Source organism: Oncorhynchus clarkii, chromosome 24 (assembly GCF_045791955.1).
Source record: "Oncorhynchus clarkii lewisi isolate Uvic-CL-2024 chromosome 24, UVic_Ocla_1.0, whole genome shotgun sequence".
Lineage (NCBI taxonomy): Eukaryota > Metazoa > Chordata > Actinopteri > Salmoniformes > Salmonidae > Oncorhynchus > Oncorhynchus clarkii.
In genome coordinates this window covers 22,375,838-22,396,506 of record NC_092170.1, presented here as the reverse complement: position 1 = coordinate 22,396,506, position 20,669 = coordinate 22,375,838, and the positions used below count along the sequence as shown (strand labels likewise).

Genomic DNA, 20,669 nt, shown 5'->3' with positions numbered 1-20,669 from the left:
CATCTTTGATACAAACAGACAGCAACTGTTTACGTGATGTTCCTGAGGCAGGGCGTCTCAGACAGAGACAGAGACAGAGACAGAGGCAGAGGCAGAGGCAGAGACAGAGACAGAGACAGAGGCAGAGACAGAGACAGAGACAGAGACAGAGACAGAGGCAGAGGCAGAGGCAGAGACAGAGACAGAGACAGAGGCAGAGGCAGAGACAGAGACAGAGACAGAGGCAGAGACAGAGGCAGAGACAGAGACAGAGACAGAGACAGGGTGCTACAGAGCAGAGGAAAGTTGTGACTAGTCTGAACTCCCCGCGGTGTGTGTAGAGCTCGTCTGGTGTTGCGGCACTACGACGCACCACGCTTATTTGCAGCGGTGCTGTGTGTGTGTGTGTGTGTGTGTGTGTGTGTGTGTGTGTGTGTGTGTCTGTGTGTGTGTGTGTCTGTGTGTGTATTTGGGGAAATACCCCAGTTCTGCTATAAACACCTGCAGGTGTCCTCTACTACAGTACAGGCACACAACACAGTCCTGTACTGTCTCACATAGGTTTGTGTAGATCACAGTTACATTGAAAGCCTTGATGATATAACCTGCTGTACTGATATCTCATACAAATGCTGCACATACTGTATGTACAGTTCACTGTTGCTGATGTTTCAGAGAGGAATGGACTTCAAGGCAGACAAAATAATGTACTGTATATGAATGTGTAGGTACATACGGTATGTCTACTGTACGTGTTTAACAAGATCATATATACAGTACATCCTACTGGCTAAGACAATGGGATACGTCTGGGGGCTGGTGCTCTGGCCATTCTCCTCTGTGTGTCTGTCTGTCTGTGTGTGTCTGTCTGTGTCTGTTAAAGGAGCTGTTTCTCCAGGAACTAAGTGGGTAGTACGAGCAGAGAGGACTCATGACAAGTCTCAGAAACACTGTCTGAGAGGATGTTCCCCTGCAGCAGTGTAACTGTGATCTCTCTCCTCTCTCTCCTATCCCACCAGGACGGCTATGATTTAATGATGAGAGCCCACTTTGATTATTCATACACAGCAGACAAGACTACTCCTCTGGCCCCACTGCTGTCTCACTACCCCTCCACACACACTCAGAACCTCGACCTCTCCTCTGTCTTCTACACACATAGTCACACACCAACACAGAACACACGCACATCTACACAAGAAGGCAACACTCACACGGAACACGCATACACACCCACACAAATTCTGAAAAACAGAGAAACACATGCAGCAAAAACAAACCACACATAATCCCAGGTGACACACTCTCTCCATCTCCCTCGTTCTCTCTGCACCACCCCGTTTGAGGTTCACGGTGCAGAGGAGGGGTTTGTGTGTGTGTGTGTGTGTGTGTGTGTGTGTGTGTGTGTGTGTGTGTGTGTGTGTGTAGGAGGGGGTGTGGCTCCGCTAGCAGACAGCCCCTCTCTGACATGATTGAATGTGTCACACTAAGGTCTGCCAACATTTAAGCCTCATCTCTTATTCACTCTCAAACTACGCCAAAGAACGCTGATTTATTTTGCATGACAACTATGAATTTTAAGTGAGGCACATTAAAATATCCTCCTCAGCCTTCTCTAAATGTTATTGCTCCTTAACAGGGGTAGTTTCTCCGTACATCTGAGGCAGCAGGCAGCGCCATGGCAGGCGGCGTCAGCAGGAGACCTGCCTGATGTTTTCCTACTCCTGCCCCCGCGAGACGGAGGGCATGCCTTGATGAGCGCTCCGCCTTTGAGGAGAGGAGGGAAGAGGGGGAGCTAGAGGAGGAGGGGGGACGCAGAATAGAAGAAGAATCCTAATGCTGACGTACCTTTCAAACAACACAGGCATAAGATCTGCTATTGTCATCACACACGTGGCTCTGGCACAGAACCCAGCTCCTCCACTGTGTGATCAGCACAGTTCCACCTGATCAAATTTCAGGGAAATGTCTGTCTGCTCTGACTGCTTGTTAAAGCTACAGAGACTGGCTGCTCTGTGCTGTGTGCTTCCACAGTGTCATACTCAGTTTGCTGTGACACTCCCAATACTGATCCAGTAAAGGCCTCAGGTGTCAAAGATGACATAGAACAAACAGGCAGCTCAAGGTGTTCTCCATCTTAAACCATCCTCACAACAATCTGAGACTTGTTAAAGAAGGTTGTGGGGACAACAAAAGGCTGCTCCCAGCCAGACTCCTCTCTCCTGCCTACATTCACAACACAACCCTCAGTAGCACCCCAGGCTACCAGTATTCTTTTTGATAACCCATAATTGCTTGGTTGATGTATATTTTTTAATATCCAGCGATGTTACAGAGCCTGGTAATAATGCGCAGGAGGGAGAGAAAGAGGGAGGGAGGGAGAGACAGAGAGAGAGCAAGAGAGAAAGAGAGAGCGAGAGAGAGCGAGGGGGGGGGGTGTTCTATTCCTATCTGTCTGTCAGGTCTGGCTGTGTGTCACTGGGCAGAGGGAGACTGAGGAGGAGGGAGACTGAGGAGGAGGTTTCAATTTCTATCTGTCTGTCAGGTCCCAGTCAGGTCTGGCTGTGTGTCACTGGGCAGAGGGAGACTGAGGAGGAGGTTGCCATCTTGGATGGAGATGGAGTACAACTGATTGAGTAAACAATCATCCAGTAGCATTATTAAAAGGTGTGAATTGCAATGATAGCCAGTCTTGAAATTGAACAGACCATTATAGAGTTAATTTTTTTGACAAGAAATTCCCAAAACATTGGTATATAAAATAAAATTAAAACATCTTACTGTAGGATTTCTAGTTGGATAGGGTGTACACACTTTGAGTAAAATGTGTTAGCTGCACAGCAGTAGCAAAGTCATCTGTTGTTTTATCTTTCTGATCTGAACCCTTTCTCTGTAAGAGAGGGACTGAAAATAAGGTAGAACACCACATGCAGATAGCTGTTCCCCTGGGCCCTTACTTAGTCTGTCTCTAATTGAAGCATTGACGGGTTTAAATGAAGCAGAAACTCACTGAAGAGCTTCAACGGCCTGGGACACACACACACACGCATTACACATGCACACATGCACACAGAATAGTTAGGGCAGACAGGCAGCAGAATAGTTAGGGCAGACAGGCAGCCGAATAGTTAGGGCAGACAGGCAGCAGAATAGTTAGGGCAGACAGGCAGCAGAATAGTTAGGGCAGACAGGCAGCAGAATAGTTAGGGCAGACAGGCAGCAGAATAGTTAGGGCAGACAGGCAGCAGAATAGTTAGGGCAGACAGGCAGCAGAATAGTTAGGGCAGACAGGCAGCAGAATAGTTAGGGCAGACAGGCAGCAGAATAGTTAGGGCAGACAGGCAGCAGAATAGTTAGGGCAGACAGGCAGCAGAATAGTTAGGGCAGACAGGCAGCAGAATAGTTAGGGCAGACAGGCAGCAGAATAGTTAGGGCAGACAGGCAGCAGAATAGTTAGGGCAGACAGGCAGCAGAATAGTTAGGGCAGACAGGCAGCAGAATAGTTAGGACAGACAGGCAGCAGAATAGTTAGGACAGACAGGCAGCAGAATAGTTAGGGCAGACAGGCAGCAGAATAGTTAGGGCAGACAGGCAGCAGAATAGTTAGGACAGACAGGCAGCAGAATAGTTAGGGCAGACAGGCAGCAGAATAGTTAGGGCAGACAGGCAGCAGAATAGTTAGGGCAGACAGGCAGCAGAATAGTTAGGGCAGACAGGCAGCAGAATAGTTAGGGCAGACAGGCAGCAGAATAGTTAGGGCAGACAGGCAGCAGAATAGTTAGGGCAGACAGGCAGCAGAATAGTTAGGACAGACAGGCAGCAGAATAGTTAGGACAGACAGGCAGCAGAATAGTTAGGGCAGACAGGCAGCAGAATAGTTAGGGCAGACAGGCAGCAGAATAGTTAGGACAGACAGGCAGCAGTGCATACTGAGACACTAATGGTGTTCTTTTACAGAAAGCATCTTGAGTCTACGAGTGCACAGTTCAGGGTTTATAAGGCATGAAATGTGATATTTTGATGAGTGACAAGAGTACAGCTGTACCATCATGTAATGACTGAGCTTCCAACCCCCCAGTAGCATGATGGATACCACTAACAAAAGCCCCAAAGACATCACAACTCTGGGCTTTCTGGATAATCAGAATGTTCTCATTTCTAAGATGTCAATCATCATTAAATTTAAATAGTCTTGAGAGATTTGAGTAAAACTAAACAGGAAATGAGAGTAGGCTATAGGAGAGAACGAGCAGGAATCTATAAAGTAGGGAATCTATACACCTCACTACACAGAGACACGCTCACAGTGGGTCCCTCTTTACAATTAGTATTACTGTAACACCCCTTACTGTAACAGCCCTAAATCTCCCTCCGTCTTCCTGATTAAGCTTTTGAAGGCTTGTGGAATCTGGTGATAAGGAGCAGCTCTCAACCTAACTCCTCCATCCTGCATAGACCTATAGTAGAGTACAATGTAGTCAGCTCACACATACACACACTGACAGTAGGCTATGAAACGCTATGAGACTGATAAATTAAAAGAAAATCTCTTGCTCTCCCCTCCTCCCCCTGCACATTCCCAATGATATCGTGTGTCCTGGGGCGTGCTGGTCTCAGTGTCAGGGTGGAAGCTGATCTGGGGCTGAGGCTGGGGCGACGGCGCTGTGTGAGGATAATACGCTTCAACCCTCATTTTATCATCTCCTCTCCTCGCCGGGCATGCTGGGAAAGTAGGCCACCATGCCATGCAATGCCTCACTGGGCTATACCCCCCAAACACACACACACACACACACAATGAAACGCATATAGCCTATAATACACCCACACACAGAGATTTACACTACACACACACACACTCCTCAGGCCGGCCCAGTGTTCTTCTTACAGGCCATACAGTACAGGGATGACAAGTTGAGTGGAACCACTCTAATGCCCTGTTCTCCTGCACAATTACTCTCTCACATGTCAGGAGACAAATACCTCCTGGGAAAAGAAGGCAGAGAGGAGAGGAAGAGGCTTTCTTGTGACTGGAAGCGTCTTGCTGTTGTTGGGCCTGGCTACGGTGTACAGCCAACTGTTTGTCAGTGATAATTAGGCATTAACCAACTGCATAGCTACTGTTTATGGCATGCTGACCAATGACCTGGGTGGTAATGTAAAAAAAAAAAAAAAGAATGGTGCCAAGGCCCAGCCAGTTGCTGATTGGGTGTGTAAATGTGTTGTCTCACAGGTCCAGCCACTGCATGGCAACCACGGCCTCCAGTGAGCTAATGTACTGATGGAAACACAGAGTGCTACATAAGCACTTCCATGTTAGCCTCATTAACTATGACAAGCTCATACTGTACAGTACACTGGGTGGGGTAGGCCAGAGCATCGTAGCCATGCTGGCTAGCATACAGACAATGTCTGTTGCATCCTCTCAGTGTCTTAGCCACACCATGATCAGAGACTGTTTGTTTAAATAGATGATTCATGCTTGTTTGCACAAATCAGTGTAAGTATATAAAACGCAACGGTATGGAATGGAACCTAAACGTCTGTGCATGTCTGCATGTATTGATGATGGGATGTGTATTTATGGTTACTGATGTGTGTGAGAGTGTGTATTTATTTACATTATGTGAATCTGAATAGATGCATGATAGAGAAAGTGTAGAGAAAGTGTGTGTGTAAATAGGGGCTTGTGTGTACTGTAGGAGCGCACGTGTGTGTTACCATCTTTGCGTGGGTTTGTGTGTGTCTGTTTGCATATTGGTGCAGCAGTCAATGCCAGGAGGGATCTGCCTTTGGCTCTGACAGAGAGAGCAGCTTAGCGGGGGGTCTACTGCAACAGCTTGATAAGAACAGCAAGAGAAAATAAGCTCTCCTCACATCTGAGCACCATCAAATGAGAATACTTCCCCCGTGCAGCGAAGCCAGACTAGCAGTGCCAGGAGACTGGTGACCAGGGTCATTGACTTCTTAGGGCTAGGCCCCTTTTTTCTCCACTTCCTGCCTGAATGAGTGGTTAGAGCGTTGGACTAGTAACCGGAAGGTTGCAAGTTCAAACCCCCGAGCTGACAAGGTACAAATCTGTTGTTCTGCCCCTGAACACTGTTCCTAGGCCGTCATTGAAAATAAGAATTTGTTCTTAACTGACTTGCCTTGTTAAATAAAGGTTCAAAAATAAAATGTAAATCGGACAGTGCAGTTAGATTAAAAATAATGGAAGCTTTCAGCCGATATGAGACACTTATATGTACCTAAATGTTTAATTATTATTATTATTTATTTGAATTGTGTGCCCTCCAGTTTCACCGGAATGTGTCCCGCTGGCGCAACACGGATCCTTATTAACATACTCCACGTGCTGCAACCACACCAGTCAACATAGCAGAGAGAGACAAACTGTCTGGACTCCAATACAAAACAAAACCATGCCCTGTCCTTGTTTCAGTATGTCCTGATTCATTAGTCAGACTGTATCTGTTTTAACTGTGTGATGATTCAATGTACAGTTACTACAGTAGCCTATAGGCCATCTGAGTAACCCTAAGGTCAATTGTTCAATGTCTAAACCTTTGAAATGACACAGCATCTAATGAGTGACCTTATGTCACTGAACTGTGTCCCAGTTCCTCTCCAAGTCCCACTGGCGTTAATGATGCTTAGCCTGGCCATGGCCCAGGCCTTGGCTCTGTCTCGGGTTGGTTTTGTAACCAGCAAGTGATTAGTGATGCTACAGTTACATTAGACTGCTGCTGGTACTGATTAAAATAGACCTGGCAAGGCAGGCCCTCTCCCCCTTGCCGGTTAAACATGATGTCTACAAGGCTATAGGAAAACACTATAATACAAATCAATATGCAGCCAGGGACAGGGCTGATACCAGAAGATAACATATAGGGTGGTCACATTTCTGTGACTTCAGGGAAATACAGATTGAGAGATGGCGTACTGGTGACCTTATGAAGGTGCTATATGTAATTTTAAATGTGATGTAGGTGATGTAAGACAAGTAGGGCAACAGAATCATTATCAGAGAAAGAGAGAGAGAGAGAGAATCAGAGAGAGGGAAAGAGTGAGAGAAAGCAGGCCAGAGAACAAGAGAGCACAGTGGTGTAGTGGTGTAGTGCTCTGTCCCTCTCTTTTGCAATTGGCAGACTCCGCTTGAATGAAGCGTTCAGGGTGTAATGGACGGGACATAAGTCCTTAGCTGCTCACGCACACACACACACACCCAGGGCAAAAGGAACAGTGACTAAACTGTGGGATCAAGATTTTACCCTTAAATTCCCCTCATTTGCTCTGACCCAAACTCACAGATGCGATACACACTTGTCATTTGATGCTTCACCCAACAATACCAAACAGAGTTAGTCTAATAAGGAAGTCAGAAAGAAACATTACATTGTTTTTGGAGTCTTACTTTTGATGGTGAGGTACATGGATTTGCTGACGTCAGCTCCCACGTCGTTGCTGACCTTACACAGGTAGTAGCCGCTGTCCTCCTCCAGCACGTGTTTGATGAGCAGAGAGCCGTTGACCAGCAGCTGGATACGGGAGCCAGAGTTCAGGGCGATAGGCTGGAACTGGGGAACCCCGTTACCTAGGGAAGAGACAGGAGGGATAGGGCCACGAGTCATGGATGATATAACCTGAGATCCACATTTTTAAATGCATTTAGCACCTTTAAAAACTGTGTACATATTTGTAAAGGACGTGTAAGTCTACAACATACTCTAATCCTTAAACTGAAACATTGTATTTGGCATAAGCAATGTAAGGTTAACAGCACATGGGGATGGTGTGCTACAATTTCCCCTTACTAATTTAAATCCAAAGCTACTACTGTTTTTGTTTTTAATGCTCATGTTTTGGGTCAAGACTATTGACAGATGCGCATCCTTATTTGACTTGTACAGTGTGTGTAACGCTTTAGTGACAAAGCTTTGGGGATTTAAGGACAGTAAACATGTATCTTAACGCTGCCCCTAAACCTCAGCAGCTGCTGTAGAGGATGTAGCCACTAAAATGAGGTAATCGTTAAAGAGATAGTGCTCATGTTCAACACCAGAGCAGATTGCTGAGGAAGAAAACAACAAGACTGCAACTTGGCCTTGAAACAAGGAATCAGTCAATAAAATGCAGAGCAGTTTCCTTTACACAAAAAAGTACTCTTCTTTTCCTTTGTTTTTCCTTGATTTTCTGTCTGTAAGCCAGGTTTGGTATCCTTCATGTGAACAACATTGAACATGTAAGCATGTACACTTACAAATCTACACATCAAAGACGGAACATTGTATTGTGCATATATTTTGGGGTAAATACAACCTAATCTCCAAAGCATTGGTTTTGTCTTGGTGAAACACAAAGATTAGTATTAGTATATACATGCTTTTTGTAGGTCAAATATTCTTCATTTGTTGGGCATATCTCCCTGGTGGTGAGGTATTCCTCAGCATACTAGCATACAGCCTTGTACTTTTCACATATTAGGGAACAAGGTATTTTCTATAATCATTTTCTATAATGTTTCTGTTGGAGGTAATGTTGGACAGTTTCATTCAAAAAGGTCAAACTTCAGTACTGTAGAAAATGTTTAATAGTGAAAATGTTCAGGTCAACGAGCTGCCTGGAAATGGAAATCCACTCAGAGCTGTAAGTGGTCTACCTATGTTAGAGCAACACATCCAGGCTCGCTCATAGAGTATTAAACATATGTCTGAACTGGGCCAGATATTAGCATGCGATAAAGTTAGCGTGTAAAGATAAGGACATTTAGTGAACTGTGGGTTTTGGTCCTTAATTAAAAATCCAGTCAAGTGCCTATGGTTAGCGAGGGGTCAAGTGGCAGTACTATTCCCACTCTGCTGCCTTGTAGATGAGGAGAGAGAGAGAGAGAGAGAGAGAGAGAGAGAGAGAGAGAGAGAGAGAGAGAGAGAGAGAGAGAGAGAGAGAGAGAGAGAGAGAGAGAGAGAGAGAGAGAGAGAGAGCAAGACGTGCTCTTGAATGATGGATTTTGCATATCCAGAGGGAGCTAGCAGTTATGCTAATACCAGCTGACCTTTCCTTCTTCACTGTTCTATCTCTCTGTGGCTCTGCTCTGCTAGCACCTGACTGGGAGAATAAAAAGCATTATCCAGAACCACAACATATAGCAACACACGCACTTACAAATTAGAGGTACATCTCAGATAAAGGCCCCAGCCGAGGCTTCACTCTGCCATCGCCGTGGCGACAGACCAAGGTTCTGCCAGACATTTTTAATCAGAGAGGAGGTCTAAGACATTGAGGAGCATCTCTCTCACATCAAACCCAATCTCCTCTCGGTCCCAGGGAGCCAAAGTCACAAACAAATCCCATCAAAGCCTGGCTGCTGTCTGTCTGGCCCTGTCTCCACGCCTTTGATGCCCCTCACACGGCCCCCACACCACCCAATTGGTTGGATTGGTTGTTGTCTCTCCATTGTGGGAAGCTTTCATCCCAGGTTATGGGCGATGCAGCAAACACCTGGGTCCCCTCTTCAGCTATCCAGGTCAAGTGCTGTGGCACTTTGTTCACCTGCTCTCTCACACCTCACTGGTAGCTCCCCCACCTCACAACCGACAGTGGCTGTACACCTGCGACCTGTGACAGTGTGTGTGTACACCTGCAGTTGTTGAACCACATCATACACGGGCTGTGGACGAAACAGATGGAACCCATATGCCTTCAACTATTACTACCGTTAATCCCTCCAAAAGAGCTGCCGTTATATCCCCAAACAATGTCCATTAATACGTTTGTATAACCATTTAATTCATGCTACCGACAGTCTTCTGATGCTTGATTTACGTATCTGTTTACCTTTGGAGTGTTTCCATACGAGGGTGGGGCGTGGATAACCCTCAGCAGAGCAGTTGAGGGTCACAGTTTTGCCATAGATCCCGTCCTGGTCTGTGGGCTGCACCACAAACTGGGGAGGAACTGGAGGAGCAGAGGGAACAACACACAGACTGACTTACTAGTACTTCTGAGACAGAAAGATAGTAGAAGAGAAAAAGAGAGCAGTGGAGAGAAATCACAGTATAAAGACAGATGAGAAGCAACGGAGAGAGGAGCAGAGAAAGAAACAGAAACAGAGAGAGAAAGAAAGACAGTACGAGTCAGGGAGCGAGAGGAGGGAACCTAAGAGAGATACATCTAGAGACAGAGACAGAGGAACAACGTGCTAGCCTCCTCTTACCCCTGACAATGAGCTGACTCTGGTGCTCAACGGCTGCAGCCTCGTTGCGTGCAATGCAGGTGTAGTTTCCGTTGTGGTCTGGGGACAGGTTGGAGATCCGCAGTGAGCTGGTGAACTCTATGTTGTCGATGGTAACCCCCAGACTGGCAGGGATTGGCCGCCCGTCCTTCTGCCAGGTGATGTCCAGGGGCTGGTCACCTGACATTACCACGCAGGGGATGAAGACGCGTTGACCAATGGAGAACCGCTGGAATGCAAAGGGCTGGATGTACGGTGGAACTGGAGGGGAAGAGGGGGAGAAGTGACCATAACCACATTAGGCTGAGAGACAATACAAAGCCAACTGCTTTTTTCCGGAAAATGTGAAGTCCAAGATGGACAAAGGGAGCGTTGCTGGGGCTGTATTTCTGGACCTAAGGAAGGCTTCTGATACTGTTAACCATGAGATTCTCATCACAAAATTGTCCAAGTTCAACTTTTCCCCTGATGCCTTGAGATGGATGAAATTATACCTTGAAGGCAGAACTGTGTGTCAGTGTGAGCAATGAGCTGTCTCCCACTCTTAGCTATGATGTGGGCATGCCCCAAGGGTCAATACTGGCGACCCTCCTGTTCAGCATGTACATAAATGATCTGCCTTCTGTCTGTACTGGGTCTGAAGTTCAAATGTATGCAGATGATACAGTGATATATGTGCATGCAAAGAGAAAACAACAAGCTGCACAAGAACTCACTACTGTAATGGTCCAGGTTACAAAGTGGCTCAGTGACTCGTGTTTGCATCTCAATGTAAAAAAAACTGTTTGCATGTTCTTCACAAAGAGGGCAACAGATGCTACTGAGCCAGATGTCTATGTGTCAGGGGAGAAGCTCCAGGTGGTATCTGATTTTAAATACCTTGGCATCATACTTGATTCCAACCTCTCTTTTAAAAAGCATGTGAAAATTTCAACCAAGCTAATTTCCGATTTATAAGAAATTGTTTGACTACAGAGGTAGCAAAACTGTACTTCAAATCTATGATACTCCCCCACTTAACATACTGCTTGACTAGTTGGGCCCAAGCTTGCTGTACAACATTAAGACCTATTCAGTCAGTCTACAAACAGGCTCTCAAAGTGCTTGATAGGAAGCCCAATAGCCATCAAAACTGTTACATTCTCAGAAAGCATGAGCTCCTGAGTTGGAAAAATCTTGTGCAATACACCAATGCATGTCTTGTATTCAAGATCCTAAATGGCCTGGCTCCCCCTCCACTTTACGGACATATTCAATCAATCCCTATCCCAGTCTGTTGTTCCCACATGCTTCAAGAGGGCCACCATTGTTCCTGTTCCCAAGAAAGCTAAGGTAACTCAGCTAAACGACTACCGCCCCATAGCACTCACTTCCGTAATCATGAAGTGCTTTGAGAGACTAGTCAAGGACCATATCACCTCCACCCTACCTGACACCCTAGACCCACTCCAATTTGCTTACCGCCCAAATAGGTCCACAGACGATGCAATCTCAACCACACTGCACACTGCCCTAACCCATCTGGACAAGAGGAATACCTATGTGAGAATGCTGTTCATTGACTACAGCTTGGCATTTAACACCATAGTGCCCTCCAAGCTTGTCATCAAGCTCGAGACCCTGGGTCTCGACCCCGCCCTGTGCAACTGGGTACTGGACTTCCTGACGGGCCGCCCCCAGGTGGTGAGGGTAGGCAACAACATCTCCACCCCGCTGATCCTCAACACTGGAGCCCCACAAGGGTGCGTTCTGAGCACTCTCCTGTACTCCCTGTTCACCCACGACTGCGTGGCCACGCACGCCTCCAATTCAATCATCAAGTTTGCGGACAACACAACAGTGGTAGGCTTGATTACCAACAACGACGAGACGGCCTACAGGGAGGAGGTGAGGGCCCTCGGAGTGTGGTGTCAGGAAAATAACCTCACACTCAACGTCAACAAAACTAAGGAGATGATTGTGGACTTCAGGAAACAGCAGAGGGAACACCCCCCTATCCACATCGATGGAACAGTAGTGGAGAGGGTAGTAAGTTTTAAGTTCCTCGGCGTACACATCACAGACAAACTGAATTGGTCCACCCACACAGACAGCATCGTGAAGAAGGCGCAGCAGCGCCTCTTCAACCTCAGGAGGCTGAAGAAATTTGGCTTGTCACCAAAAACACTCACAAACTTCTACAGATGCACAATCGAGAGCATGCTGTCGGGCTGTATCACCGCCTGGTACGGCAACTGCTCCGCCCACAACCGTAAGGCTCTCCAGAGGGTAGTGAGGTCTGCACAACGCATCACCGGGGGCAAACTACCTGCCCTCCAGGACACCTACACCACCCGATGTCACAGGAAGGCCATAAAGATCATCAAGGACAACAACCACCCGAGCCACTGCCTGTTCACCCCGCTATCATCCAGAAGGCGAGGTCAGTACAGGTGCATCAAAAATGGGACCGAGAGACTGAAAAACAGCTTCTATCTCAAGGCCATCAGACTGTTAAACAGCCACCACTAACATTGAGTGGCTGCTGCCAACACACTGACTCAACTCCAGCCACTTTAATAATGGGAATTGATGGGAAATTATGTAAAATATATCACTAGCCACTTTAAGCAATGCTACCTAATATAATGTTTACATACCCTACATTATTTATCTCATATGTATACGTATATACTGTACTCTATATCATCTACTGCATCTTTATGTAATACATGTATCACTAGCCACTTTAACTATGCCACTTTGTTTACATACTCATCTCATATCTATATACTGCACTCAATACCATCTACTGTATCTTGCCTATGCCGCTCTGTACCATCACTCATTCTTATATCTTTATGTACATATTCTTTATCCCCTTACACTTGTGTCTATAAGGTAGTAGTTTTGGAATTGTTAGCTAGATTACTTGTTGGTTATTACTGCATTGTCGGAACTAGAAGCACAAGCATTTCGCTACACTCGCATTAACATCTGCTAACCATGTGTATGTGAAGATTTGATTTGATTTGACTCAGTATTTTTGTTAAACAGAAAACCCAAACATATGGCAGCAGATCCACAAGGTCTGCCATGAGAGGTGACTGTATAGTTCCCTTAAGGAAAAGCACCTTTAGTAAATCCGTTTTCTCTGTGAGAGCTTCCCATGTCTGGAATACACTGCCATCAGACACACATAACTACACCACATATCACACTTTCACAAAATGCTTGAAGACATGGCTAAAGGTCAATCAGATTTGTGAACTTGGTCCCTAGCTGTGTGTTGCCGCTTTCCATGTCTGTTGTCTGTAACTTGTGAGGTGTGGAAACACTTTGTTGCTTTTATGAATTTTGTCTTGCTGCTTTTTGTTCTATGTTGCTCTGTCTGTCTGCTACGTCTTGCTTGTCCTATGTTGCTCTGTCTGTATGCTACGTCTTGCTTGTCCTATGTTACTCTGTCTGTATGCTATGTCTTGCTTGTCCTATGTTGCTATTGTCTATATTGTAATTGTTTTTAATAACCTGCCCAGGGATTGCGGTTGAAAATGAGCCGGCTGGCTGATTAATGTGCACTGTCCCTGTAAAAATAAAATAAACTCAAACTCAAACTCAAACTATACCGGTACAATCTCCTGTGTGTCATACTTCAATATTCTATCAATCCCTTTGGTCATTGGAAATCGTTGAATAGACTCTGAACTCAGAAGGACTGAGAGTGAATCATCACCTAATTCCACCTTAGTCATTCCTCCAGTCTAGCCGAACATTCTGTATTCTGAGTCGGAGCAAACAGTACCAAGAACAGGTGTACAATTCCATAAACACTTGAAGGGGTGATTCTGTATTTTGGTGACTCATGCCACATCAGTCTGTCTAGAAACGACCCTCAAGAAGGGAAAAAACAACATGTTATACAAATGAATGAAGAATCAGGCCCCATGCTAGACTAGATAACGACCTAGATGTGAGATCCTGCTCAGTAAGTCCACTGTGGCACCTTCTCAGGGGACTCTCCAGCCATCTCGCAAGTCAGCTGCATTTGAGAATCAATGAGTTAAAATAACACTGAAATAAGCAGCACTTGAGCACTGATTTAATTCACAACAAAGTAGGGATAATGGACTCCTGGGATCTCCCCAGCCGCTTTCAGAATTTGAAGCTTGAGCAGAGCAAATGAACTAAGATACTTGTAGCGGGGAAGTGTTGCTTTATATCATGTGGATCCCCTTTCCCCCGCCCCGCCCCAGCCTCATCTCCTGGAAATGTTTTAAGCAGTGGCTGCATCATTCATGACATGGATATGAGGCATGGGGAATCACTCGTTAACATTCCCATTACGTATTCTGGGTCTCTGGTAATCAAGCTCAATCACTACTGTATGTGCAGTCATACTAATGACTCTAGTTTAGTCTCACATACCAAAGAAGCGCAGTCATAGCAGTGGTGAATGTCAGGCATTTTTTCTGTAGCTTATGATGGCTCTGGCCAATGGGAGTATGACCTGCGAGGTCACTTCCTATCTCTGCCTACAGCATTGCCATGTTCTACTGTCCACAATCTCATACCTCTTAGAATGCTTATGTAGCACATAGTGATGTGTGTAACCTACTCCTCAGCCTGAAGTGTCCACACTTGCGCCAGTGAGTAGCTAGCTTTTCACGTGGTGCAGACTGGTAAGATGCTTCAGGAGGGTGGTCATGTGTGCTAGCAAGACAGAGGTACCAAGTTCGTGCCGGGTATGGGTTGAATCGAGAGGAAGTGGTATTCGCTAAGAAAGCAGTGTGACTTCCTTTACACTTTCCAAATTGTGGTATGCTAGTGTGGATATTATAAAAAATACCTTGTGTACTGTCAGGGAGGCAGGCTCTTCCTACCTTTGACATTGAGATGGACGCTCTGATTGGTCTCTTGATGAGGTTTGACCAATACCCTGCAGTTGTACTCTCCCTGGTCCAGCTCCTGCACGTTGGACAGCTTCAGAGTGCCGTTGTTCTCGAAGGCCCGCTGCCGGTGGTTAAAGGGGAGCAGGTGGGAGTTCTTATACCACTTGATGGAATAGTATGGGTAGCCAATGACGCGACAGTGGACGTACGCGTCCCGCCCTGCGATGGCTGTGATGTTTTTCATTGGACGGATGCTGGCAGCCCCTAAAAATACAGAGAGGGAGAGAGAGCTCTCTATAAACACATTTATGGGTGAGAGGATTGTGAAATGACAGTCAGCAACATCAAGCCGTATGTATTGACAGCACACCCAAATGTGTTTGTTTTTACCACAGGACCTCATGGTAGACTCTGAAGAGAGGGCTGTGAAATCAGGACCAAATTAGACAAGGACAAGGTAGGGTTGGCTGACAGCTGAAAGACAGAACATTTTAGTGGACAATATTCACTGTATGAGTTATCTGCATTACAAATCCAAGAGCCACTTGAAACTAACCGTCTCGTTGAATAAATAAACTATACATTCAACAACAAAAAAGTAAGTAAGAAACTAACCAAGGAAACAAAAGAGAGATAACTATAATCCCTTTTACAGTCCTAAAATAAAAACACCACCAGCATAGAAACATGCAGTACAGCGTTTACCAGTATACACCACACTGGGCTGAAAACCTGCCTGTCAGTAAGGCCTACAAATAAAATACATTGGTCAAATGTGTTCAAACATCTACACATGGAACAGCAGTGTAAATCAGCTGAAGGGAATCATCTCTGCAACATCTCTGCATCTGTGTAGAGGATCAGATTACTATTAAAGACAGGAAGAGAGGTATTATAGCAAGCAGAACGTCCCTGTCCAACAAATGAGACACAATCAATAGAACAGACATGTTATGGATGGATCACACATACACAAACGCACACTGACAAAACATGATTGGTTGTGACCTGGCATTGTCTTTGACAGTATGAGGGACTGACATGCAAACAGGCCAACAACATATGGGCGACTAGAAATAGCAGTGTTAGAATAGAAAAAGCTATAGAGCTGGAGTATCACAATCATACAAAGAGGGGCAATGCGACAAGAGAAATTCACACAGGGATAAAAAAAAAAAAACATGTAGGAAATTAGGAGAAACTAAACAATGGAGTCCAAAGCTGAAACTGAAAGTGAGGAATAAAAGAAAGAAAGAAAGAAAGACAGAAAATGAGCTCAAATAAAAAGGTTAGGAATATGTAGGCACTTAGCAAAGGAGGGAGAATAGAACAAAAACCTAAAAGAAACAGGCATTTAACTTGGAAACCAAACAAAAATGAGTTAGGTGTATGTTTTTGTTGTTTTGGAGGAGCTGATCTGACAAGCACCTCTTACGTTTATTCGAGCCTGGTGGTAGACCGCCCCGGCCGAGTTCCTGCAGGTGCAGCGGTACACCCCTCCGTCCACCTCCTTGGTGTGGGTGATGTTCAGCTGGCTGACCACGTGGCCCTCGTGGGTCTCGTAGTGGCCAGGGTGGTGGTGACTGTCCTTGATGACCGGGTCGTCGTCCAGGTTCCAGGTGCAGGAGGGAGGGGGAGTGCCTTTGACGTTACACACCAAGAAGACCGGCTCGTTGGGGTTGACCACCTTCTCACTGAAGGAGGACAGAATCTTCGGAGTGCCGTCTGAAAGGGGAGAGAGACCATGGGTAATGGTTAATATGACTACAATAAGAAGCTTGGACAGAAAAACCTGACAAATCTCTGCATCATGTACTGTATGAACATTGTAAACGTATTCTATACTGACATTAGTCAGGTAAGGTATCGCTCACATAAAACAATTCAAATAATTCCTTACAAGTGTGAAAATAATGTGCCACACAAAACCAAGAACAATTCTTCATGATAGAAAACAGCTTTATTTTAGAGTGGCCTGCTGTTGCTCTCTGATAACCCTAGCATGTTCTACATCATTATAGATCATCAATATCCTCCTTATACAGTTCCGTGGCCATGTGAGACACTTGCCCAAGCAACCAGGCTCAGTTTAAAGCTGACTGGGGTAGTAACCCTAATAACAGTTGCTGTTCTGCAGGAGCACAACACTGGCCCTGTATCGATCCAGGGCCAAAATCCCTTTCTGCTAAGTCACTGCTACTGCAACTACACATACAGTACCAGTCAAAAGCTTGGACACACCTACTCATTCAATGGTTTTTCTTTATTTTGTTTTATGTTGTGTGTATGTTTTGTGTCCATGTACTGTACCAGTCAAACATTTAGTAACACCTACTCTTTCCAGGTTTTATCTATAGTTTGATTATTTTCTACATTGTAGAAAAATAGTGAAGACATCAAAACTATGAAATAACACATATGGAATCATGTAGTAACCAAAAAAGTGTTAAACAAATCCAAATGTATTTTATATTTTATATTTTTCAAAGTAGCCACCCTTTGCCTTGATGACAACTTTGCACACGCTTGGCATTCTCTCAACCAGCTTCACCTGGAATGCTTTTCCAACAGTCTTGAAGGAGTTCCCACATATGCTGAGCACTTGTTGGCTGCTTTTCCTTCAGTTTGCGGTCCAACTCATCCCAAACCATCTCAATTGGGTTGAGGTTGGGTGATTGTGGAGGCCAGGTCATCTGACGCAGCACTCCACCACTCTCCTTCTTGGTCAAATAGCCCTTACACAGCCTGGAGATGTGCTGGGTCATTGTCCTGTTGAAAAACAAATGATAGTCCCACTAAGCTCAAACCAGATCAGGATGGCGTATCGCTGCAGAATTCTGTGGTAGCCATGCTGGTTAAGTGTGCCTTGAATTCTAAATCAATCACAGACAGTGTCACCAGCAAAGCACCCCCACACCTCATCCTCCATGCTTCACGGTGGGAACCACACATGTGGAGATCATCCGTTCACCTACTCTGTGTCTCACAAAGACACGGCCATTGGAACCAAAAATCTCAAATTTGGACTCATCAGACCAAAGGACAGATTTCCACCGGTCTAATGTCTATTGCTTGTGTTCCTTGACCCAAGCAAGTCTCTTCTTCTTATTGGTGTCCTTTAGTAGTGGTCTCTTTGCAGCAATTCTACCATGAAGACCTGATTCACGTAGTCTCTTCTGAACAGTTTATGTTGAGATGTTGAACTCTGTGAAGCTTTTATTTGGGCTGCAATTTCTGAGGCTGGTAACTCTAGTGAACGTATCCTCTGCAGCAGAGGTAACTCTGGTTCTTCCTTCCTGTGGCTGTCCTCATGAGAGCCAGTTTCATCAAATTTTCCGGATTGACTGACCTTCATGTCTTAAAGTAATAGAGTGTAATTTCTCTTTGCTTATTTGAACTGTTCTTGCCATAATATGGACTTGGACTTTTACCAAATAGGGCTATCTTCTGTATACCACCCCTACCTTGTCACAACACAACTGATTGGCTCAAACGCATTAAGAAGGAAATTCCACAAATGAAAAAGGCACACCTGTTATTTGAAATGCATTCCAGGTGACTACCTCATGAAGCTAGTTGAGAGAATGCCAAGAGTGTGCAAAGCTGTCATCAAGGCAAAGGGTGGCTACTTTGAAGAATCTCAAATATAACATATATTTTGATTTGTTTAACACTTTTCTTGGTTACTACATGATTCCATATGTGTTATTTCATAGTTTTGATGCCTTCACTATTATTCTACAATGTAGAAAATGGTCAAACTAAAGACAAAACCTGGAAAGAGTAGGTGTGACTAAATGTTTGACTGGTACAGTACATGGACACTAAACATACACACAACATAAAACCATAACCACCCATGCTATAGTCAACTTCCAAGCAGTACAGTACACATGAAAAAAAAAACGCATGGTTGTATATTTTAACTACTGTCTTATTATAAGAACACCAATATATCAAATAACTGCCATAGTAGCATTGATCTTTATAAGAAACCTGTACTGTATCTCACCCTCCAAAATGACCTGAACAAAATCCTGAGCAGACATTTTGTTCTTCCTGGCGAAACATTGGTAGGCCCCGCCATCGCTCTTGGCCATGCCCTCCATGATCAGGTTCTCCCTGCTGATGCCTGTGATCCGCACGTTGTTGCCAGGGTAGATGATCTCTCCGTTACGATACCACGACAGCTCATACTCATCAGAGCCACTGACACTGCAATGCAAGGACACCTTACTACCCACGCTGCCCTTCACCTTTCGTGGGCTGACCACCGCCTTCAGGGGCTCTGGACACCAGAGAAAACACAGAACACACATCAAAAACCACAAACCAAACTGGTGGCCTGTGACATTCTTATACCGTGACACAACTATTTTGTTGTGAGAACATTATCAAAGAAATAGATCAACAAAGTGACAGGGCTAGAGCAGCTAATGCAGAGACATCATGGCACCCAGGCTGGGATAGCTCCTGATGTGTGAGTGTGATGTGGTGTTTGGACTCACGCTTGACCATAAGCCGGCCCACCACCTCAGCGTTGCCATAGCTGTTCCACACTTCACACACGTAGGTGCCAGAGTCGGTGGGCTGGGCGCTCTCTATCAGCAGGCCCGTGACACTCTGGCGGAAACGTGTGTCGGGCTCCAGGGGGCTGTTGTCCTTCAGCCAGCGGTACTTGGGCATGGGATGGCCTGACGCCTTACAGGGCAGTTCCACCCGATGGGACGCCATGACCTCCCGACGGTCAAAGCCATCCAGAATCCCCGGCTCTGAGTTGGTGGGATCTTATGAGAGATAAGAGAGAGAAGTTGTTATGATAAGAATAGAGAGTGTTACGATAGCATTCACTGTATTGTGGACTTTGCAGTGTATGAAGATGCAGAGTTTTCTGATGTATTACTGCAACATGGTGTACTGTACAGATATCTAGATGTTTCTGGGGTACCGTTATTTAGGTATTTAGGGCAGCACAGACTGACCTGACACAAAAAGCCGGGCGCTGTTGCTTTGCCTGGTCTCGCCCGTGTAGCGATGACGTGTGGTGCAGCGGTAGTTATACAATCCATCCTCATTCTGGACGTCCAGAATATACAAGGCTCCTGTGGTTGTGATGAGAAATCTAGGTCCTGGAAGAGAAAAAGAGAGAGAAAGAAAGGAGGGATTATTCACATAAAAAATTACAGGAGCCAATCAGCTCATAGGAAGCTACTGTAGTACGCCATCCAGCTGGAAAATACACCCGGTCCCGCATAATCAATGGCATTCACAAACAGTACTGAATTATCTAGATAAGTTCTATTATACATATCCTTAAACATATCATTCCAAGACCTTTTACCTGAGATAACCTTTACATTTGGCCTCTGCCCTCCCTAGCTCCAGCAATCTATCTGGTCTAAACCTCTGCTACAGCAACCAAATCCTCTTTGGGTGTCACTAGCAGTTCAGTCTGTGCAATAATATTATGTTAATTCTGGGGATCAAACCCGACTGAGTGGGGTTGTCAACATCCATAAGGAATGATACCTTCCTCTCGCAATCATATGCATGCGTTATCCCCAGGAGAGCAGATTGATGTCAAAACTGAT

At 45.4% G+C, this 20,669-nt stretch overlaps 1 protein-coding gene across 1 annotated transcript in view; it reads right to left on the bottom strand.

Annotated features, from left to right (window-relative positions):
* Positions 1–20,669, bottom strand: part of LOC139382679 (cell adhesion molecule DSCAM-like) — a 123,124-nt gene that overhangs the window by 22,519 nt on the left and 79,936 nt on the right. The window contains exons 4-11 of the mRNA XM_071126767.1: positions 20,061–20,207; positions 19,587–19,865; positions 19,091–19,366; positions 16,507–16,803; positions 15,070–15,342; positions 10,193–10,471; positions 9,814–9,933; positions 7,394–7,573 (exon numbers count right to left, since the gene is read on the bottom strand). Coding sequence (XP_070982868.1) covers positions 7,394–7,573; positions 9,814–9,933; positions 10,193–10,471; positions 15,070–15,342; positions 16,507–16,803; positions 19,091–19,366; positions 19,587–19,865; positions 20,061–20,207 — 1,851 coding nt within the window. The remainder of the gene's footprint in view (positions 1–7,393; positions 7,574–9,813; positions 9,934–10,192; positions 10,472–15,069; positions 15,343–16,506; positions 16,804–19,090; positions 19,367–19,586; positions 19,866–20,060; positions 20,208–20,669) is intronic.